The sequence below is a fragment of the Talpa europaea genome, assembly GCF_964194135.1.
Source record: "Talpa europaea genome assembly, chromosome: X".
Lineage (NCBI taxonomy): Eukaryota > Metazoa > Chordata > Mammalia > Eulipotyphla > Talpidae > Talpa > Talpa europaea.
In genome coordinates, this window is record NC_140081.1 from 35339741 (window position 1) to 35361471 (window position 21731).

A 21731-nucleotide genomic window follows, 5' to 3' on the forward strand; every position below is an offset into this window, starting at 1 on the left:
TTTGAGGCTTTTACAAGATATACTAGCTTACAGAGCACTCGACACATTCTGGCACTGTTTTTACCACTTCACATTTAATAACTTGTTTGCTCTTTAAAACAACCCTATCAGATAGGTATTATTATCTATCTTTATTTTACACATAAACAAACCGAGGCTCAGAGAGGTTAAGTAACATATCTATGGTCACACAGCTATTAAGGATAGAGCCAGGATTCAAATCCAGGCAGTCTGATTCCAGAGCTTACACTCTTAGACATTAAGCCATATTGCAGGGTTGGCTGCCAGCCCCCAACCCATCCACCTTTCCCTCTAGACTGGCCCAGATCCTGTTTCTCCCCAAAACACCTCTGTCTTTCACCTCCCAAATTGCTCCGACAGTACCTTCTACCTTGAATTGCTCCGGCAGTACCTTCTACCTGGAATACTCTATCATTTCTGCCATCTCCGATCTGAGGAATCCCTCCAAACCCTAATTCCATCAAGGTTCAGGTCATATGCCACCATTAAGAAGCCCTTCTGAAGCCCACCTCGGGCCAGAAATGATTGCTGATCCTCTTCAGAGCTCCCACACACAGCACATGTCCTTCTTTTTATGGCGCAGGTTAGCTTTGGCAAAGTGTGACAGCTATTTGTGTCCATGACTCCCAGAATCCCAGCGCAGGAAGAGAATCTGGTAATCTCCTAAAGGAACAGAGTGCGCATGGCCCAGAACACAATAGGTGCACCGTCAAAGCTCCAGGAGGGGGGCAGTCAACAAACAAGCTCTGGTGGCCACACTAACAAACCCTCTCACCTGAACTTTCACCATAGCTGTTAGTCTCCTCCTCCAATCTGTTCTCTGTCCTGTGGCCAGAGAAAGCTTTCCAAAGTACAAATCTGGCCATTTCACTGTCCCACCAGAAACCTTTCCATGGCTCCTTATAACTCATTCAATGAACAACTGAACAATTTCCTTGTGCCAGGCACAATGCTGATGGGGGAAATATAAGTGAACAAGATACATTGCTCCCTCGGGGAGTTGGCATTCTAGTGGGAGAAGCAGACTATAAATACTACCAATTCAGGTAGAGATAGGTGCTAGGAAGGAAGATACAGCAAAGTAATAAAAGGTGCTATATTAGATGGTAAGGTCTTTTGAAGAAATGGCATACAAACCTAGCTCTAATGGAAGTGAGGGAGTGAGCTGTGTGGTTGTGTAAGGCAAGAGCAGTTTGGACAGAGCAATAGTAGCCAGAGCGAGGGTCCTGAGGTAAAACTGCACCTGGCACATTTGAGGGACACTGAGGGGCTAGCACAGCTGAAGCAGAGTGAAAAAGGGGAGAGTAGTGAAGATAAGGTCAAAGAGGTAATGGGGCAAATCATGAGGGGCACTGAGCCCACAACAAAGATTTTGTTTATTGAGACAAGCAGAGGAGAGACATGCTCATACTTGGGTGTTACAGGAATCACCATTCATAGGACAACCTCCATTTCTTCACAATAGCTATGGGTGGCTCCCCAGACCTGACCCTTGCCTTGTCAGCCTTGGCCCCATCACCCCTACCTGGCTGCACGCTAGCCTCTCAACACTTAGCTTCATGTCTGCCATCCCCCTCCACACAGGTTGGCCTACAGGCTCCTCTTCTGTGTGGCCACGGAGCTCCAGAGTCATCTCTATCCCCAGGGCAAGAGTATTAACTAGCCTGTTGAATCCTCACAACTCATCGAGGCAGGCACCCCTAGGTCTATTTTATAGATGAGGACACTGAGGCTCAAAGAGGTGATGTAAATCAACTTTTTAAGGTCACACAGTTATTAAGTGAGAATGGCAGGAGGCAAACCCAGACAGCCAGAGCCCAGGTTCTTTTCATGACACCTCACTCTCCCCACTCCTAGCTTCATTGCTCTTTGGCAATACCCCTTCAAAAGCTTCTCCCCCATTTTCGTTGCAAAGGGAATAGTGGCAGGGATGTCAATCAGTAAGGACAGGCTCCTCCAAAAGGACAGCACTTAAAGGGCATTGCTCCTGACATCATACACACTGCTGAAGAAATGGGAGCTGTAGATAGGAAACCCTTTAACTCAGAGTCCCCTCTCCCCAACAAATACTCAGGGACAAACTATGTTAAAGAGTAAAAAGCTGGGCAGACCTACGTTCAGATCCTGACTGCCATTTGCCAGTTGTGTGAGCCTGGACATGTCCCTTTACCTCTCTGCACCTCTGTTTCTTATCTGTGCAAGGCTTGAGGAAATGCAGTTCCCTTTTTGGATTCCTGGGCTTCAGCAAAGGCCAGGGAGCCCCCCCCCCCACACCTCTCTGAACTCCTCCTTGTCAGGAGCAAAGCACACACGTGCACACACATGCACTAGCACACACACATGCACGCGCGTGTTCATGTGCACTGTCTGCAGAGCTATTCTGTAGGGGAAACTCGAGAGCATCCTCTGCAGCAGGGGGAATAAACCATGTTACACAAATAACCACAGTACAAAGCTGAAAGTGCTTGGGGCTGGGGAACAGAGGAAGTGTTGGGGGAGCTCAGGAGAGAGATTCCTTCTGCTTGGGGGTGGCTGAGCAGAATAAAAATAAACTCGCACTTAGAGCGCACCTTGCCTGTGTCAGGCATTTTCCACACATCACTTAATCTGCATGGCAAACATGAAGGAAGGAGAAGGATTCCTATTTAGCAGGTGAGGAAAAAGGCTCTGAGAGGGAAAGTGACTGCCAAAGACTTCAAGTGGAAGAATAGGGGTGCAAAGTCCAGAGCTACGCCAGCTCCCTCTTTACCTTGAGGATTTCCCGTGGGGAGAAAGCTGCTGAATGAGTGCCTTGTTGGGAGGAGTTGGTAGAGATGAGAAGTGAGAGGACCTTATGGGCCAAGGCACTAAAATGGGGAGAAGCAGGGCAGAACATTCCCTAGGTATTCCTGGCTGGCCTGTTCTGGGCAGAGGCACAGACCCTCCCCCAATGCTGCTCCTCATGAGAGGTCTCTCTTCCTCCTCACCTTCACTGGCACTGCCCCGAAGCCAAGCAGCCAGCAGGGGATGGGATCAGGATGCAGTTGCCATGGAAATGAATGGGGGCTGTTGCTATGGATACCATAAGATGAGGGCAAGAGGAAGCTAGGGATGCTGAGGACTATCCCCATGACAACTTGCAAGGGAAGAGGGCAGAGGGACTGGAAGCGAGAGACAGGGAAACAGGACATGGAGGTCAGCACACCCACATGGGGCCCGGGGCTTGGGCTCTGGAGAAAGACTGCACAAGGAGACTGGACCCAGTAGGGGGTGGGGGCAGAGGGGTGGAAGGACTACAGTCACTTCCCTCTCCTCTGACAGCTCTTCTCTAAAATGTTTCTGCTGCCCAGTACCAGAACCACAGATACCAAACCTGAGGCCAGCCCAGCTTGGTATGGGGTTGTGGCTGGTGGGGGAGAAGGAAGCCATGTAAGGGGCAGACTGGGTGGACAGCACACAAACACAGGCTTGGGTGCACAAAGACCTGGTCTGAATCCTGACTAGGTCCAAGGGGTCACACAGATGAGGAAACTAAGAGGCAGAGAGATGAAGCAGCTTGGCCAGAATCTCAAAGCTAAGCAGTATTAGAGCCAGAATTTAAATCAACACTCATGCTCTTACCTACCATTCCCACACCAAGCAGCCCTTCCAAGGTCGAGTCATTGCATTCTCCACCTCCCCATGCCTTCCCACAGTGGCATGCAGAGGGTCAGATGCTGAGAAAATATTTGTGGAATGTGTGCGTGAGGAAGCACTCAGAAGAAAACAGGAAAGGCTGAGGTTAGGTGCAAGAAGTGCCTGACTTTGAGAGCAATGACTTGTGGGTTTGACTGGCCAAGGGTTGAATTGGAATGGGCTTTACGAACCTTCCAATCTCATAGACCCAAATTATGCCCAGAAAGTCAAAGTGACTTGTCCTGGGTCACGGAGGATGAGAACCCAGAACCCCTACTTCCCAGGCCAGTGTCTTCCTTTTAGCTTCAGAGGCCCTCTTGTATCTGTCCAGCTCCCACATCCAATCTTTAAGTCCCTAGATATCAGCTACAATAGGCTACTCACGCTGCACGGCCTATGATGAGCTGGTCCACATTGCCAGGCCTCTGCTCAGACTCCTCCTTGTTTTCTTCTGCCCCAGTTGGCCTCCCTCAGCCCTTCGCTAGACTTCAGCACTCTGATGAAATCATCTGCATCTCACAGTATCCTGAGCAGGCGAGCCCTCCTGGGAAGTCAGTTCTGACTTACTCCCACCCCCCCACCCCCACCCCGAGAACCTGACAAGGGCAGATACACCCAGCTCCGTGTCTTGTGCACACCCATGTCATGGGCTGTCCTTATTACCCACTAACGTGTAATTCTCTCTTGAAGTGTCTGTCCCTCACCCTGCTCTTATTTCCCTGGCACAGTTCACCCCTGCCGCCCCTCCATGCCAAGGCCAGAACCCAGCACACAGCATGTGCTCAGCAACTGCCTTGGTCCCTGAGAACACAGGTAGCATACATACACTTGTATGACCATTCTCCCTAACAACTGTCCCCCTAAAAGTCACAGCCCCACATGCTCAAAAGGCACCTACACCCAGTCTTGTGATTATCTCCACCAGGCACATGTAGTGAGCCTGCAGGCACAGAGGGGTACCACCTTACATAGTCAACCTCACACTTGAAATTCCTCACATAGTCACATTCCCTCAGATACTTAACAGAGCAGTCTCCCACTCCCACCATACCTGCCAGGCATCACATCAAGACATGCACATGTATGCATGAGCATATACATTCCCTCCCAAGTGAGAGAGCCTCCCCACTGCCCACAGCCCATGCCCACAGCCAAGTCAGTCACCTGCACAGGCGTCTACACCCCCATGGCTTTCCGGATGGCCATCTGACCTTGACTTGCACTAACCCTCCATTTAGGTGAACGCTTGCCCTCACTACTTTCTTCTATATCCAGTCAAATTAAAGGTAGAGTGCTCTCCCCCTCCCCTGCCACAGCCTCATACACACTGAAGAGCCTGTCAAACAGCCATCTATGCACTATTCCTCAACATGACCCTGGACCTCTCCAGTAGGTTTTTGTTCTGCTGTCCCTGTCTCCTGTAATGCCTCCTTACTTATTGCTGCCTAGTCAAAGGCTTTCCAGCCTTCCACTCTTGCCCTTTCCTCTAGTAGGTCCTTCTGCATACCACCCATCCCTCCAGCCCACCTTGACATACCCCTCCTCTTTGGGCCAGGAACATATTTCACCCATTTCTGAAGTCACATCTGCTCAATCATTTTTGCTCTCAACTCCCTGCCTATTTTCCCGAAGGAATTTTCATCCCCTGGGAGATAGAGAACATGGTGGTATCTTATTCTTAATCCCTCACAGTATTTAGCTTGAAGCTTTGCACATAGCAGGTGCTCAAGCAATACCTTCTGGAAGAGTAAAAAAAAAAAAAAAAGAGGGAGATAGGGACAGAGGAAGGGGGAAAGAAATGAGAACCTGAATGAGTACATGAGTTGAATGCTGAGTGAGACAATGAATGAGGGAATGAAGTGAGTCTCTGGAAAAACTACAGGATTGCTGTGATGGGGATGCTAAAGAAGAGAAAGGAAGAAAAGACAGGAGGGCCTTATTGGGCCTTAATCAAAACAAGAGCTACTGATCATGGCACACTAGCCCAGCCATGTACTAGACTCTATACCGGACTCCCTGTGTTCTTCCTTGCTAATCTTCTTGACAATCCAGAGAGGTAGACATATTCTCACTGCACTCAGGAAGAAAATTAATTTCAAGTAGAAGAAAGTCCTTGTTCAAGGTTACATACATGGTAAGCAGCAGGACTGGAATGAAAACTCAGATTTATCTAAAGACTCAGAAAGGAAGAGTTGCAGCATACGCTGACTTCAGGGTCTCCCAGCCTTGCTCCTAACATAGACATATCATGGGTGGTGTGGGTCTACAAAGGACAGCTGCAGTCTACAAAGGACAGCTTCCACCCCACACTGACACTCTCTAGGAATTATTAGAACCAACTTCTGGCAGGTGCAGGAGATAGGGACATTGCATCTGGGGTAAATTACTTCCCTTCAGATTCAGAGAGCCATAAGTTGTAGAATCAGAACCTTGAAAGTACAGAATCTAAGGACTCCGAACAGCACAGAATATTAAAATCACACCACCAGAATTTTTTAAAAATTTATGTAGTCACGAAATCGTAAAACCATAGAATTAGAGAACCCAAAAATCAGCATTGTTGAAACTACAGAATTCCATGAAATGTGTTACTGAGTTATCCTATCTTAAAGTCATATAATCATAGCTTCTTTTTTCATTGTGACATCTCAGATTGACAGTATATTAAAGCTGGGGGAGCCCTTGGAGGTCCTCTGGTCTAACCTCACCCCTCCTTGAACACATTAGGAAGACAGGTATCAGAGGTCAAATGACTCGCTAAGTTGATCAGCTTGTACTGCCTCAGGCTGAAGAAGGCAAAAAATAGGCTTGCAAATGGTGAGCATACACACCATTCATTCATTCATTGAGGGCCTTTTGAGTGTTGACAACAGCATGAATCAAACTCTACTCTTTCTCCTAGCCCCTTTCCCAGCGCGAAATAGAAAAGAAGGGTGGGGGTGGGGAGAGGAAAACAGGAGTGGGATGGAACATACATCAGACAGAGAGAAGAGATCAGCTTTTATTGATGGACATTCCTTTGTACACAGCAACACACTCTGAAAGGCCTTTCCTTGTAGTCATATGTACAGAGCGCTATGGGAATGGCAGGGGGCACGGGGCTAGGCCTTCAAGCAGTAGAAGAGATCGTAGCAATGGCCACAGCGAGGGTTTGAGCAACAGGTCAATGGGCTGAGCAAGCTGGGTCCCACCCCCATCTGGTCCTCTGAGCCCAAGCACCCTGCATCTCTGTGCTCACACAGGACAGAGGTAGGTCCTTGGGATGTCATCTGGAGACCTCTCCAGGAGTGGCAGGCTCCAGGGTGCCTGGGAAGTGAGTGCGGGTATAGGAGGCTCCAGGCTCTAAGCGCCAAGCTCCAAGTTCTGCTGCTCCCACATTTTAGTCAGACCTAGGACTCCAGCTCTTTATAATTCAGGGGCTGGAGTCCAGGGGAGATAGCAGTGAGGGTGGGACTTCCAAGAAGGAGGTGGGAGAGGAAGGGGCAGGATGCTTGCCCATCTGGTTCCTGAAGCAGGGAAGGGGGTCTCATGGGGGCTCACAGGGTAGGGGAGGGGCTGGTTAAGGCTTTTGCTTCTGCATAGAAAATGACCCTCGTCCTCTCAGTTATCGAGAGGAGGGACTACTGCACTCGGAGGCCGGACAGCAGAACTGATGAGCGTCTTCCTCTTCCTCTTCCTCAGTCTCCTCCTCCTCCTCCTGCTCCTCCTCCTCCTCTTCCCTGGGACCAGTGAGGGCAGGGTAGAGGCCACAGGCAGGCAGGTGATAGAGAGAGGCAGAGGCATTAGTTTGCAGAGCAGGGGAGATACAAGAAGGGCTGGAACCAAGGAGGTGGGGCTAGCACTGGCTGGCCAGTGTGACAATTAGCCAGGGCCATACCCAACTTAGTCTTCTTACTGGTCCCCTCCTGGGAAATCCCTCCCCCACACCCAGGCTGGACTGGGTCTTAAGGTCATGCCCAGAGACTATAAACTCCACTTCTGACCTGCCAGGTGCCCAGCCTCATTTGAAAATGCTGTATTTCTGATGCCCATCACAGTGCCCTCATCGCTCCATGCTGGCACTTGGCATACATTATTACATTTAACCCCACCCACCCTAGCAACAATCTGCAGCATTTTAAAGATGAGGTAGAAGCTCAGAGAGGTTAAATAACCTGCCCAAATTCACACAGCTGGGTGACAGAGGCAGGATTTAAACCCAGAGTTCCTGGAGCTCTATGTTTCAGACTGGTCCTACCAGATCTTGTAGGTAACCTTGGCATTATCTCTCAAAATCCACCCTGCCCTTGAAGGAAAAGATTTGTATTTCCTGAATGCTCAGAGTCAGGAAAATAGATGTTTAAAAATGGAATGTGGAAAACCCACCACTTTGGAAGCAAACAGACTTGGGTTCTAACGCCAGCTCTACAGATGCTTCTATGCCATGTGCCCTGGGGCATGTTATTGCCCTCTTGGGAACCTCAGTTTTCTCATCTGTAAAAATGGGGCTCATGATGCCAACTCCGCAGGATTGTTGCAAGGACTGGAACATATGTCAAGTGCCTGGCAAACAAGAGCAATGGGAACGTGGTGGTAGTTTTTGTTAACTGAATCCAGTGCCCAAGGTGGCCATTTGTACTGATACAGAAATGCCACAGTGGCAGGGAGGAATCACTGCAGAGACAAGTGTCTGGCCCTAGGGTACTTTAGAGGAAGCAATACCAGGGGCTAGTCGGCATGTGGCAGTCACTGGAGCTGGGCTAGCTTCAGGGGATGGACGAACAGACAGTAGGACCTGGGGTGGAGGGACCAGGTTGCCTAGGGAATGAAAAGGCTGATCTGTGGATAGCAAACAAAACAGTATCACCCAACTCCCAGACCCCTTGGCTCAGAAGAGGCAGTAAGTACGGACTCCAGGAAACTGGAAGATTACAAAGAGATAGGAAGGAAAGAGGACAGGCAAGGGAAGGTGCTGTTGTCCGTCTGACACACAGACAAGCATGCACACACGCACACACATGCGCACCCCCTTACATACACATCCTCATACTCAGAGCTCCTTCTGACACATTGTTCCACAGAGTCACTGAGTCAGGCAAATCACATGAACCAGGGGGCTCAAGTCCTAGGCAAGTAGCTCCCTCTTTCTGAGTCTCATTCCTCATCTATAAAAGGAGGAAAAAAATGCATACCTCTCAAGGCTGTCATGAGGAACAAGTGATTTTCCAGCTCCACTCCTCACTCCCCCTTTGTATCCAGGCCAGGTCCCTGCTATCCCTCAACCTGACACTGTAGTCACCTCCTGATTTCTTCTCCCTACCCTCTTGGACCACATTAGCCTTTCTAAAGCCCACCTTCAAGCATGAATCTCTCTGCTTAGACACCCACCTTGGCTCCCCATTGCTTCCTGGATAAAGTTCAGACTCCTCAACTTGGCATTCAAGGCTCCCCCACCATATGGCCTCACCTGGCCTTTCCTGTCAGGTGGAAAAAGCATGGGCTTTAGAGTCACACAGTTTTGGGTTTGAATACCAACCCCACCACCCACTAGCTGGGTGACCTTGGGTCCATTTCTTCATCTCTCTAGGAATTCTTTTCCTTATCTGTAAAATGAGGAAATAGCTATTCTGCACAGTGTGGTGGGATTAAATGAATTCAAGTATGTAAAGCACCTGCCATGAGATAGGTTTGATGCTTCCTAAATGGCAACTACTATTATTACTGTCATTAGCAGGGGTATTGGTGCTCAGCGCCTGCTCCTGCAGCCTTCAGCAAACTAGTTTGTTCGTTATACCATCAGCATGGCCAGCCTTTTCACACTTCTATGCCTCTGCTCATGCTATTTCTTCCTTCTGTATGATCTTTGTCTGTTGAAATCTCATCTGAACCTCATGGCCCAGCTCAAATGCTTCTTCCTGCAGGAAGTCCTCCCTGAGTCCCAAACAGAAGTATTTGTTTCCACCTAGCTTCAGCATCCATGCCCTTGGTCAGAGATCTCTATTTGTTGCTTTGAACTTTCCTGAAGCTTTTCTTTCATAGATCTCCTTAATGCCCTTGTATATCCTCCTACCCCTCCTTCCTTCTCTGTGAGGGAGAGAGAGGGCCAGTCCCTCCACCTGAGCTCCGGAGCATACCCCTACCTACCACCTCCACACAATCACTCCACCCTCCTGTATTTCACCCTCTCCTTCTCCGTTGCCTCCTTCCTACCAATATTTATAGAAGCTCAAGTCACTCCCATCTGGGAATAAAAACCCTCTATCTGCCCCCACATCTCCCTCTAGCAATCACTGTCCTCTTCTTTTTACAGTTAAGCTTCTTAAGAAATTCGTCTACACTGGCCATCTCCACTTCAGTACCTCCCACGAGCTCTTCAACCCACTGCAATCTGCCTCATGCGCCCACCACGCCACGAAGCTGTTCTTAGGATGCTCGCCCAGGACCTCCTAGTGGTTAAAGCCAATAGACTCCCTTCCACTCGCCTCTTACATCCCCCAGCTGTAACATTTGCCACTCTTAACAAGCCCCTCCTGTGCACGGACAGCTCCTTCCTGCCTTGAGCCCACTCCCTGCTGCTGTTCCTCCTACTTCTCTGACCACCTCCATCTCTGTTCCTCTCCCTGTTCCTTGTCTGTTTGTACCTCTTCCCCAGTTCCGCTCTGTTCTTCTTCCTTTTCATTCCACACTCTGTCAGTGATCTCATTCCATAATTTCAGGTATGGCTGAGGCCCCCTGTCCCTGCCTCCGTCTCTCTAGCATGGGGTCTAGTTGCTGGGTCTCAGATTCATCAAGCCTAATGCTTTCTGGGCAGTCCCACCAGAATGGCCTAACTTAGAGTCTTCAGAGCTCACAGGGACCTTAACTATCACTGCATTTCCCGCCTTAGTGTGAGACACCCCCATCCACCCCAGTAGCCCAAGCTCAAAACACAAATCTAGGCAGTCACACTAGATTCTTCCTGCTCCCTTAACTAAGTCACCAAATCCTATTGATTCTACTTCCTAAATAGCTGTAAAAGGCTAGCCAGAATCTGGCCCTGTTACCTTATCTTCTACTCCTCTTGCCCCTTGTTCATACTTTCTCCAATCATACTATTCTCCCAGCTGTGCCTCAAACTTAGCAAGGGCACTCTTGGCTTAGGGCCTTTGCACTTAGGGCCTGTTGCTCTTTCTATCCCCAAATAGGTGTGGCACAAGACACATTTCTGTATATTTAGTCATTTATTATATGTCTCACCCACTGTAAGATCCATCAGGAAAGGCATCTTCTTGGTTAAGTGCTACAAGCCTAATGCCCATCACAGAGCCTGTTGCCTCATAAATATTTGGTGAATGAGAGACTCCATGGCCAGGCCTGAATACTGCAACTTACTCTAAGAACTCTCCCCTTGGCTATCTGCTGTGCACACCCTTCCTCCCCCATGATCTATTCAGTCTCTAAGTCTAGTCCTCTCTTCCTCCAAAACACCTCTCAAACCCATCTCTTCTGTTTTAGCCCCAATGCCACTACCTTACCTTATCTCTCTCTTGGATGACTGCAACAGCCTTCTCCCTAGTCTCCCTTCCTGCTAAAATGCTACTTTTGATCATGTCATTTTCTCTATTCAAGAACTGCTCCTGGTTCTCTAATTGCCTACCACAAAAAAGGGAGCCTAAATTACCTGGACAGCTTTTTGAGGTGTGTCTAAACTCTGTGCCACCCCAGTGTTGAGTTGTACCCTTTCTCACTCCAGGCCCTGTGCACACTCTCAGAGAATCCTCCCCATCTCTAGTCTCAAAATCTTGATGGACTTGGAATGAATGATGTAAACACTACTTTCTTCAGGCAACTACCTGACTCACAAGCTCCAAAATCCAGAGGAGTGTCTCCAGTGTCCCTTGGAATCTCCAAGAACCAGGGGTAGGATGGAAGTCAGCAATTATATCAGAAACAAGGGCGTTGGCTGCTAGCTGAGCATTAACAGAGGTTCCCCTTTCCTCTGCTTTCCTTGGTTTCCTAGACTCATGTCATCCTTACCTCTACTCTTTCCCTCACCTTCTATTGGTCTATCTCATTAACTCTCAAAGGATTCCGACTCCATCATTTGAAATGAAAATGATTTTATATAATCGGTGTTCACTGGAGTAGTGCAACATGCTAGCCCTGCTCAGCTCCATCTCATCCATGCCAACACCCCAGCTGTGGTCTTCTAGCTTACCTCCACACACACAATCCATTTTTCATACTGGCTGCTGATATGAAGTTTCTAAAACACAGATTTTACCAAATTTCTCTCCTATTTAGAATCCATTCACCAGCAACGTTGGCTCTTATCTTTTCTTTTTTGGGGGGGTACATTTCTTAATGCATTTAATGAAAGCCATAGAGTATTTCTCCAACAAAGAAAAATACACATAGGTAGAGACAGACAACATTTTACATTCAATTTCAAGAGGTTTATGGGCTCCCTGAAGCCCATCTGAGATCCACACACTCCAGGTTAAGAACCTCTGACTCTACTCATATGCTGATCCTTCTGCCTGAATGCTCGTCCACATTTCACCTTTCTGTCCCTGGCTAACTCTTACTCATCCTCTAAGACTCAGTTCTTAGGCTGGGTTGATTTGCACCAGCCCTAGATGAGGCCAGATCTTTTCCTCTGGACTGCCACTGCCCCTTTGCTAGCCTGTCATACCTGTTCTGAGTCTCTTCAACTGACTGGAGACTTGTGGAAGGCAAGAACCATTACCCAGCATAGACTTGGTAAGTGCCTACTCAGATGAGCACTAATAACAGCTACCCATCTTACGAGTACCCAATATGTGCCAGGCACTCAGCAAAGTGAATTCTAGCTATGAACTCATATACTCCTCAAGAATAAACCCGTGATGGGGGTACTGTGTCTCTTTAAGAGATAAAGAACAAGGCCCAGAAATGTGGAGTGGGTTAAGACCACCCAGCTAGTGACAGAACTGGGATTGAAATTGAGACATACTGGCACCAATTCAAGTATTGGTCCACCACATTTCCTTGCCCTGCACTGTGAGATTGGGAGATGGCATCAGCAAAGTAACAGAACCAGGAACTAGGGCCAGAACTCCCTGCCGGGACTCCATTTCCTAGGGCTACCTATTCTTATTTTCCCTGCTGTGTCACTTTCATGACATGACAGACACCGGCTCTCTTTCCTTATGGCATAGTCCTGTCCACCCCCACACACTACTCTCAGCCTCCTCATCCCAAAACTCCACTCTAGTCAGACTCATTCTTTGCTCCAGAACCATCCCCAGACACGTACAAGTTCTAGATCCAATCCAATCCAACCCCACACACTTGGCTGTGAGAAAACAGGACATGGGTAGCTCTGCCCTTCAAGAGTTGACAGTCAATAATTTTTACATGTACAACCCCAATCCTAAAATTAGCCCCAAGAGGTAAGTAGGCATTATCCTCATTATACAGATGAGGAAACAAGAGTCTCAGAGGTTATATGGCTTGCCCAAAGTTAGAGTTTGGAAGTGGCTGACCTTGGACTTGAGTAAAGTTACTGATGAATTCTTTTTCTGCCACTCTGCTTGAAAGAACCCCAAAGTGGACAAGATCATTTCTGGTAGGGTTGGGGAATGAAGATAAGCTATTACTTTTTCAAGACTCAGTAGAAATGTCCCCTCCTGTGGGAAGACTTCCCTGATTCCCAGATGGGGCTAAGTACCCTCTGAGCCTCCTTCTGTCCCATCCCAATGACAGCACAGTGCTACGTTTCTCTTTCCCTTCTGGACTTGAGCTTCCTGACAATAGGAACGAACATAATTCATTCCCATACCTCACCACAGTTCAGCTTGAGGCTTACCCTAAAACAGGCAGGACAAATGCTTGCTGAATGAGTGCGGTAGTATTAAAAAGAAAAGCTGGGCTTCCCTGGTGGCTCAAGGGGTTAAAGACAGGGCTATCAAGCTATCGCCAGCCACTGATCCCAGGCCGGCCGGCCAGGGAGCTACCCACATGGCGCAGCAGACCTCTCCTGCCTTGCCTGCTGCTCCCCTAGGCAGTATAATTCAGTACATCTGCCTGTTCTGCTCCCCACTTTCTCTGGTGAATTCACTCACCCCCCTCCCGCATCTCTGGCTTACAATTCAGTTCTTGTATGCATAAATAAATGTTTTTTTTTTTTTAAAGCAAGATCTGAATAGCTGGATAAAGGAAATGGCATAGAAGAAGAGGGAAATGAGTTACTAAAAATGAGGAAATGGGACCAAGAGAAAAGGCCAGTAATTTTGAAATTATGATAGGGTATGTATAACATATTTTCACTGTTGTTATGGGACTTTCTTTGGAATGGGACCACACTCTTAAGTCCTGTTCTGCAACTTGCTATTTTTTCATATAACAGTAAGTCTTAGCAATGTTTCCATGCCATTATTTAGAAATATATCTTTTTCTTTTGATCTGCTACAGGTTAATAAAGAGCATGGGTATATCATCAGGGAAAAGCTGTTCCCTCTGAATGGACATGTAGGTTGTTTCGGTTTTCACTATCACAAACAATGCTGCAATGAACATCTTTGCATATGTCTGGAAGTAGTTTTGAAGGATAGATTCCTAATGAATCGCTGGTCTGAGGAATGCCCATTTTGCTTAAAATATAGAGAAGTCATTTCTGTTGCTTTAACATGTTCATAGACTGGCTAAAAATAAAGACTATTTCCACTCATATAATCTTGTCTTTATTTTCAGAAGCGTACATCATACAACATATACATCTGAGGAGGTGGCATGTATAGTGTTGTAAACCAATGTTACCTCAAAAAAAAAAAGAAAATATGATAATTACCTATATTCCAACACTGAGAATTAAATCACTATTTTTCTGGCAAAACCCCCAAAAAGTTGGTTGAGAACAATGGATACCCACATCTGATAAAATACTATTTTCCAACTATCCTACAAGGGCATGTGATTAAAGAGGTGCACAGTATGGCTTATATTTGCAGTTGGGGTTGAAATGTTTTAGAAAAGGCCTCTGGCTGGCCCAATTGGGGTCTATCTAGTAATAAAACCTTCGAGAAATCTAGCTCTAAGACAAGGTTCTCAGTTTGGAAGAATACGCACATTTAAGATTCTGGTGAAAGCTAGCAAATTGATCCTATAAAAAAAGGACCTATTTGCATTTCAGCCAAGGCATATGAAGATTCTGTTTCCTCACAAACCTTTCAATTGTTTACATTTTGGTTCTTTAAAAATGATATTTAATTGTTTTAGTTACATGTCTTTAGTTATTAGAAAGCTTGAGCACCCTTTCTCATTTATTAGCTAATTGTCCTAATTTCTCTTCTGAATTGTCAAATCATATTATTATTTCTCCATTTTAGGTGGATTGTGTATGTTTTTCTTATTGATTTTCAGAGACATTTGCCTTTGCTTCATATCTACGTAGCAAATACTTTTTTCAGAGACTGTTGTTTATGTTTTCACTTTGTATATCTCTTTCTCCACACAGGAGATAATCATTTTAATGCTGTTGAAATTACTGCTCTTTACTTTGTGGCTTCTGGATTTTAAAGTCATGCTCAGGAAGGCATTGTTACCTCATACTATAGACATATTCTAGATTTTCCTCTGATACTATTACACTTTTGTTCCTGTCATTTTTCTTGTATGAGGTAGAGGTTTGACTTATTTCCCAAATGGTAGCCAATAGTCCCACCCTTTTTATTGACTCCACACTGATTTGTAGTATGTTTCTTATCATAAATTAAATTCCCTTATGAATATATGGGTTTGTTTCCAAACTCTCTATTTTGTTCATTTATGTATACTTCTATTTCTGTGATGATATAATATTTGTAATTACTGAGATTTTAAGTTTCTCTAATGGGGCAGGTCCCCTTCATTTTTCATTTTATTCGAAGTTTTCTAAGTAACTCATGGGTAATTTACTATACCAAATTAACTTTTAAATAATTTTACCCAATTCTGAAATATTAATGGGAAATGCATTGAACTTTCTAACCAAACTGGGAAAAGAATCAGTTTTTCCATATTGAATCTTCCCACCTAGGAATAGGACACACCTTTTGATTTATTCAAGTCTTCTTATAGCCTTTTATGACATTTTATAGTTTTCTACAAAGAAGTATTTCATACTTGTTGTAAATTCCTAAGAATGACATATATGTAGTGGATGGAATATTTTTCTATTATGTCTTCTAATTAGTCATTGCTGGTATTTCAGAGAAGCTAAAGATTTGAATGTATATTTATCTTTCTGACTTTTTAATAATAATTTCTGACTGTTTCTAATATTTATACTACTTATTTCATTTTTTAACCCCAGTGAATAAAACTTTCAGAAAAATTTTGGCTAGTATCAGCAATAACAGTCATCCTTACTTTGTTCCTGAATTTAATGGAAATTTATCTAGTACTTCATTGTTACATTTGATGATTGTATTGGTTTCTGATATAAATCCTTTTCCAAGTTAAGGAGGTTTTCATTGATTCCTGGCTTACTATATTAGTTAAATACTACTGAGTAACAAATTATCCCAAGTCAGCAAGAGATAACTAAAACCCTAAGAGTTTTAAAATTCAAGAATGGATGTCTAGGGCCTCCCCGCTGGCACAGCGGTTGAGCGCTGGGTTGCGAAGCTGCCCGCAGCCACTGCAGCTCTGGTTCGATCCCAGGGGCCTACATGGCGCGTAGACCTCTCCTGCCGCCCGCTGCTCCCCTCAGCAGTGTACTTCGGTCCTTCTGCCTGCTCTGCAACCGGCTCTGGCTCTGGTGAATTCTCTCACCCTCCTGCACTTCTGACTGTACCCAGTGTTTGTATGAATAAATAAATAAATCTTTAAAAAAAAAAGAATGGATGTCTAATTTTCTCAGATTACTTTTTAGCATATGGAGATAAAGGTTTATATTTCCTCTTTAATCTATTAATGCAATGAATTACAATAACAGCTATCCTAGTATTCACCAATCCCTGTACTCCTGGGACAAACCTTCATTTGTCATGATACATTACTCAATACACTAATGGATACAGTTTGAGAATCTTCTATTTAAAATATTTGCTGCTCTATTAACATATGAGATTAAAGTTTTCCCTTTACTTGTCTAAACCTGTTCTAGTCTTCTAGAATGAACTTGGAAGCTGTCCATATTTTATGTGATCTTCAAGATTTAGTAGGACTTCCATCAAACTAGAACTTCAATTATACTAACTATGCCTGGTACCATTTTAGAGGCGAAAACGTTGGTCATCTTTTTAATTTCTTCTACAGTGTGCTATTCCATTCAGGTTTTGTGCTGCTCTTTGAGTCATTCTGGTAATTTACATTTTCCTAGAAAACTACCCTTTTATCTAGATTTTCATGTTTATTGGTGTAAAAGTATCCAAAGAATTTATTTTTTAAAAAGATTTATTCATTTATGCATACAAGAACTGGGGTACAGGCCAGAGGTGCAAGAGGTGAGAGGATTCACCAGAGACAGAGTGGGGAGCAGAACAGGCAGATCTACTGAAATACACTGCTGAGGGGAGCAGCAGGTGAGACAGGAGAGGTCTGCTGCACCACGTGGGTAGCTCCCTGGCTGGGCATAGAACTTATGCTGCAGTAGCTGTGGATTGCTTCATAATGCTGACTCTTAACCCCTTGTGCCACCAGGGAGGCCCCTATCTTTTTCTTTCTGACTTATTTCACTTAACCTACCCCCAGCCCCCTGCAGTTCCATCCATGTTGTTGCAATTGGCAAGATTCTATATTATTTATAATTGAGTGGTATTCCTCAACCTCTTGATTCAGTCACCCCCTCTTTGGGCACATAGGTAGTTTCCATATGTTGGCTATAATGGATAGTGCTGCAATGAACACTGGAGTGCATATATTCTCCTGAGTTCATGTCTTTCATAATCTTCCAAAGAATTTATTTATGACTTTTTGTCTCCTCAGAACCTATGGTAAAGTCCTCTTCATCATACTTTATTTTATTTATGTTTTCTTGCCTTTTCCTCAGTCATAGCTGCCAGAACATAGTCTATCTAGTTTAATGGTCTTTAAAAAAAAAAAAAAACAAAACTACCTCTTAGTTTATCAAAGCTTTTTTTCCTATTTCATTAGCTTCTGGTTTTATCTGTAGTAATTATTTTGCTTTCTTTTGGTTGTTCTTTTTCTAGATTCTTGAGTGAAATAATTAATTTAATTTAAATTGGCTTGTTATCTGATACAAGCATTTAAGAATACAAATTTTCCTCTGGGGAGCCCCCCCCCCCCCCCCCCCGCCCCATGGCTATATCCCATAGATTTTGATATATGGTATTCTCATTCATATTTATTGTAAATAGTCTATAAATTCCATTCTTATTTCCTCTTTAACACAATTACTCTTGGGAGGAGGGCCTAGCCTTTTAGCCACTGCTGTTAGTCTTTAATCCTATTGCATTAGCATTATAAAATGTGAAATGTTTTTCCAAGTAACTTGGAAATAATGTTATCTAAAGATGTGGGCAGATTTTTCCTTCTGCCTAAAAGACTTTCCCCATCCTATCCAACTGGCAAACTCTTACTCACCCTTCAAAACAGCTCACACTTTACATATTCTAGCATCAATCACTCCTGCTTTGGGGAGTGTGGGGCAGATATCTAGGGAAGGATTATTTTTAAGGAAGGATAAACTATAGACTCTGAATGTCCTCTTTAGGCCCTGACCTGGTCACACAGTCACTCACCTCACATGCTCAGACACCCATTCCACGATCACTCCAGGGTCTAGAGGGAGATGGGGGTGGGGTCTGGTAATGATATTGAATGTTTATCTGGAAGCGGGGAGGAATTGGGATGGGTCTAGCTCTTACCTGCTATCTGCCAGCCTGACTGAGGGGGTAAGCTTCATGGAGTCAAGGACCTGAGTAGGACAGCAATACTGGTGTAGAGTATGAGACGCTGTGGACCTGAGAGACAGTGAGAGACAGAGAGAGAGAGACAGAGAGAGAGACAGGGAGGGAGGGGAGAGGCAGGGTGGGGGAAGAGGACAAGGAAGTAAGAAGTGAATGGGGAGGGGAAAGGGGAAGACTGGGAGAAACAGGTTGTAGAGGACAGGGAATGGAAGAAGAGGAATGGAGGGGCAAGGGGGGAGGGGAAGAAGGGAAGGAGGAGAGAGGGAGGGAAGGAAAATGGAGAGAGAGAGAGGGAGAGAGGGAGGGAGGGAAGGATGGAGGGAGGGAGGGAGGGAAGGGTGGAGGGAGGGAGGGAGGGAGGGAGGGAGGAAGGAAGGAAGGAAGGAAGAAAAAAAGAAAAAAACCACAGTCAAGAAAGAGAGGACGGCACTCGAACCACAAACAGAACACAATGACAACAGGGGGCAGCAGAGACAAAAGAGCTGGGCTGGGCCTCCTGTGTTCCAGGTGACTCCGTGGTGGGGACCTCAGCCACAGAGACACCGGGACACCACAGCAGGGAAGGGGGAAAGGAGCCCTCCTCACACCAGACGCCACAGGGTAGGGAAGGAGGGAAAGGGATGAAAGAGAAAGGGAAAGATGTTTAGGGGGGCTCCCACTTATAGAAGACCCCTCATAAGAAGGGAGGGAAGAAGGGAGGAAAAGAGGACAGGCTCTGAGTCTAAAATGAGAACCCAGGCCAGGGGAATGGAGGAAACACTGTAGGAGGAGAGGGAGAGAGACAGAGAGAATCTGAAAGAGACAAGGAAAGGGAGAGACAGAGGAGAAAGACAGTGAAAGACAGAGAGAGGGCAAGACAAAACACAGAGAGAAGACAGGGGAAAGGCATAGTGCCAGAGCAAAGGAGAGGAGAGGCGAGGTGGAGGAGAGCTGACAAGGTCTCAGTGGTCTTGGTGACAGGATGGGACTTCAGGCTGAGTGGGCAGGTCGGGCCCAGTGGGCCAAAGGATAGGGAAGGTGAAGCGGGACATCCTTTTCCCCCTAACACTTCCAAGGCCAGTGCTGCGCCCCCAACCCAGGGCAAGGCCCACGCTCCACCCTCCCCACACCCCCACCCCCAGCCCCAGCGCTGTGCCCCCACCCCTAGTGCAGAGTCCAAAGGCTCATGTGCCTCCTGCTTCCTGGGATTAAAGTCCAGAGAATGGGGAGTGAATAGAGGGGCTGGAGGACAGTGAGACCCAGGGCCTGATCCCTGCCCTACCCCAAACAGGGCAGATGCTGGGAGTGGAGCTGCCCCTCCAGGTCGCCAGTCCCTGTTCCCCCCACACAAACCCCTGAAGGTAAACCATGGTCAGGGCCATTCAAGAGCCCAAGTAAAGGCTAGGCCTGTGGCTGCAGGCCAGGTCAACTGCCCACTATTTCACTTGCTGTAAATTTGACGGTGCCCAAATCTCAGAACCTTACAAATAATATTTGAATCTGAGATTCTTCTCATCAGAGACTGTGGAATACTTATCATCAGAGCAACTGTTTCTCAAATGCCATCTATGTGCCAGTCACCAGCCCAAGTCCTTGAGTGTTATCTCATTAAAACCTGAACCTGGAGCCCCTGAGGCTGCTGAAATGTTGGTATCAGAGATTCTCAGCACCTACGGGGAGCCCTGCAGTGCCAGGCCAGGACAGCCACAGATCACACACCCATCACCACGCTGCTCAGGGCTCCAGGGTCCTTATGGTGTTGAGTACCGGCTGCACAAGGGCTTACCCACTAAAGCTGGCTCCCTCCCCCAAGCCAAATGCCTCCAAGAATCCAAGAGGGAAGACAGGAACCAGGAAGCCAGGAGGTTGCTGAATCAGCAGCCCAGAGACCCGGTCCAGGTCTGGGCAGGGAGAGAGGCCAGGCTGTGGGGTTGGGGGTGGGGGGCAGACTCCTACCTGTTGCTCCTTCCGGGGGGCTCCATAGGTCTAGACCTGTCCAGAGGGCAGGCCCCCTGGCCCAAGCGGTGACTCTACTGTGTCACCAGCCCCTCCTCCCTAGGCCTTCCCTAGAAGGAGGAACCAGGGAGGCGGGGCCAGGCCAGCTGGGCCACAGGCCAGACTGCAAATGGAAACTTTGCTCCTTCCCCTGCTTCCCCAGGAGGGCTGGGAACTCCTACTAAGAAGCAGCTTTGAGAGCAGCAGTGATTCCTCTGGGCCAAACCCCAGGTTGGACTCCCTCAGAGTACATCAGCTGGAATCTTCCCCAGCACCCTGTCAAGTATGTGTCACTATTTCTATTCTGAAGAGAACTGAGATGGAGAGAGGACAAGTAGAATGGGGCACCAGTAATAAAGCTGGTTAGTGGCAGAACCTTGAGATCGGGACCTAGTTTGACCATTCCCATATCTGGAATCTTGTCCCCATGGCCATACTGTCCCCTTGTGAATACAGAAACCTCATATTTTGGACAGAGTTAAAAAGACTCTCTTTGGTCATTGTTCCTGGATGCTACAGATCAAGTAAAATTCAAATCACCCATTTTGGGAAATCAAGATGAGGACTTGGTCAATACTCTTTCCCGCTGCAACAAATTCTTACTCTCTTCTATGTTTTTTTTTTTTTTTTTCTGGACTAGGGTAATGCTCCCTGAAGAGACAAGCAAAAATCAGAAGAAATGCCACAATCAAGAGGTTGTTCTTCCAAGGAAATTGTCCAACCTGGTTGTATAGATGGGGAAACTGATGCCTCGAGCAGGGGGATGTCTTAAGAAAGGTCACATATCAGAGCAGAATCCAGGCATGCCGACTCCCCACAACCTATCACAGTAATCTCTCCTTGATACAGGTGGGGCTGGAGAAAGGACAGAATTTGGAGGATTTGAGAAAGATGTGGGGTTCCTGAAGAGTCACATAGATCCAGCTCAAAGCACACCTTTCCTTTCGCAGCCGCAGACTCTGGCCCTTAGCTGTTCTGAGCAGACGGCAGCCTTGGGAGGGGCCAGGGGGCCAGTGATCTGGAAGAAATAGGAGTGGACAGGCAACAGCCCAGCCTTCCTGCCTTCCTGCCTCCCTGCTGGGTCAGCTGGTTCTTCTCAAGGAAGCCAAAGCCGATGAGAGGGATAGGCCCTCCAGACCACCACAAGTTGGCACCTGCGGGCCCTCTGTGGCCTTCTCTCCCTCAGTCCATATCATAGAGCCCGCAGTCCTCAGGGCTCTAGCCTCAGCC

General features: G+C 46.7%; 1 protein-coding gene across 8 annotated transcripts in view; it reads right to left on the reverse strand.

Annotated features, from left to right (window-relative positions):
* IQSEC2 (IQ motif and Sec7 domain ArfGEF 2) overlaps positions 1–21731 on the reverse strand; it is a gene marked incomplete at both ends in the record, with an annotated part of 81388 nt that overhangs the window by 19716 nt on the left and 39941 nt on the right. For 2 of the 8 annotated variants that reach the window (XM_084258762.1, XM_084258761.1), the window contains 2 exons: positions 7280–7394; positions 18486–18581. The exons of 2 other annotated variants lie outside the window; for them this stretch is intronic. In XM_084258762.1, the coding sequence (XP_084114888.1) occupies positions 7280–7394; positions 18486–18581 (211 nt within the window). Of the gene's footprint in view, positions 1–7279; positions 7395–18485; positions 18582–20462; positions 20525–21731 lie in introns of those variants that run through there. 4 more of the 8 variants (XM_084258764.1, XM_084258757.1, XM_084258760.1 and 1 more) reach the window with 4 other exon arrangements.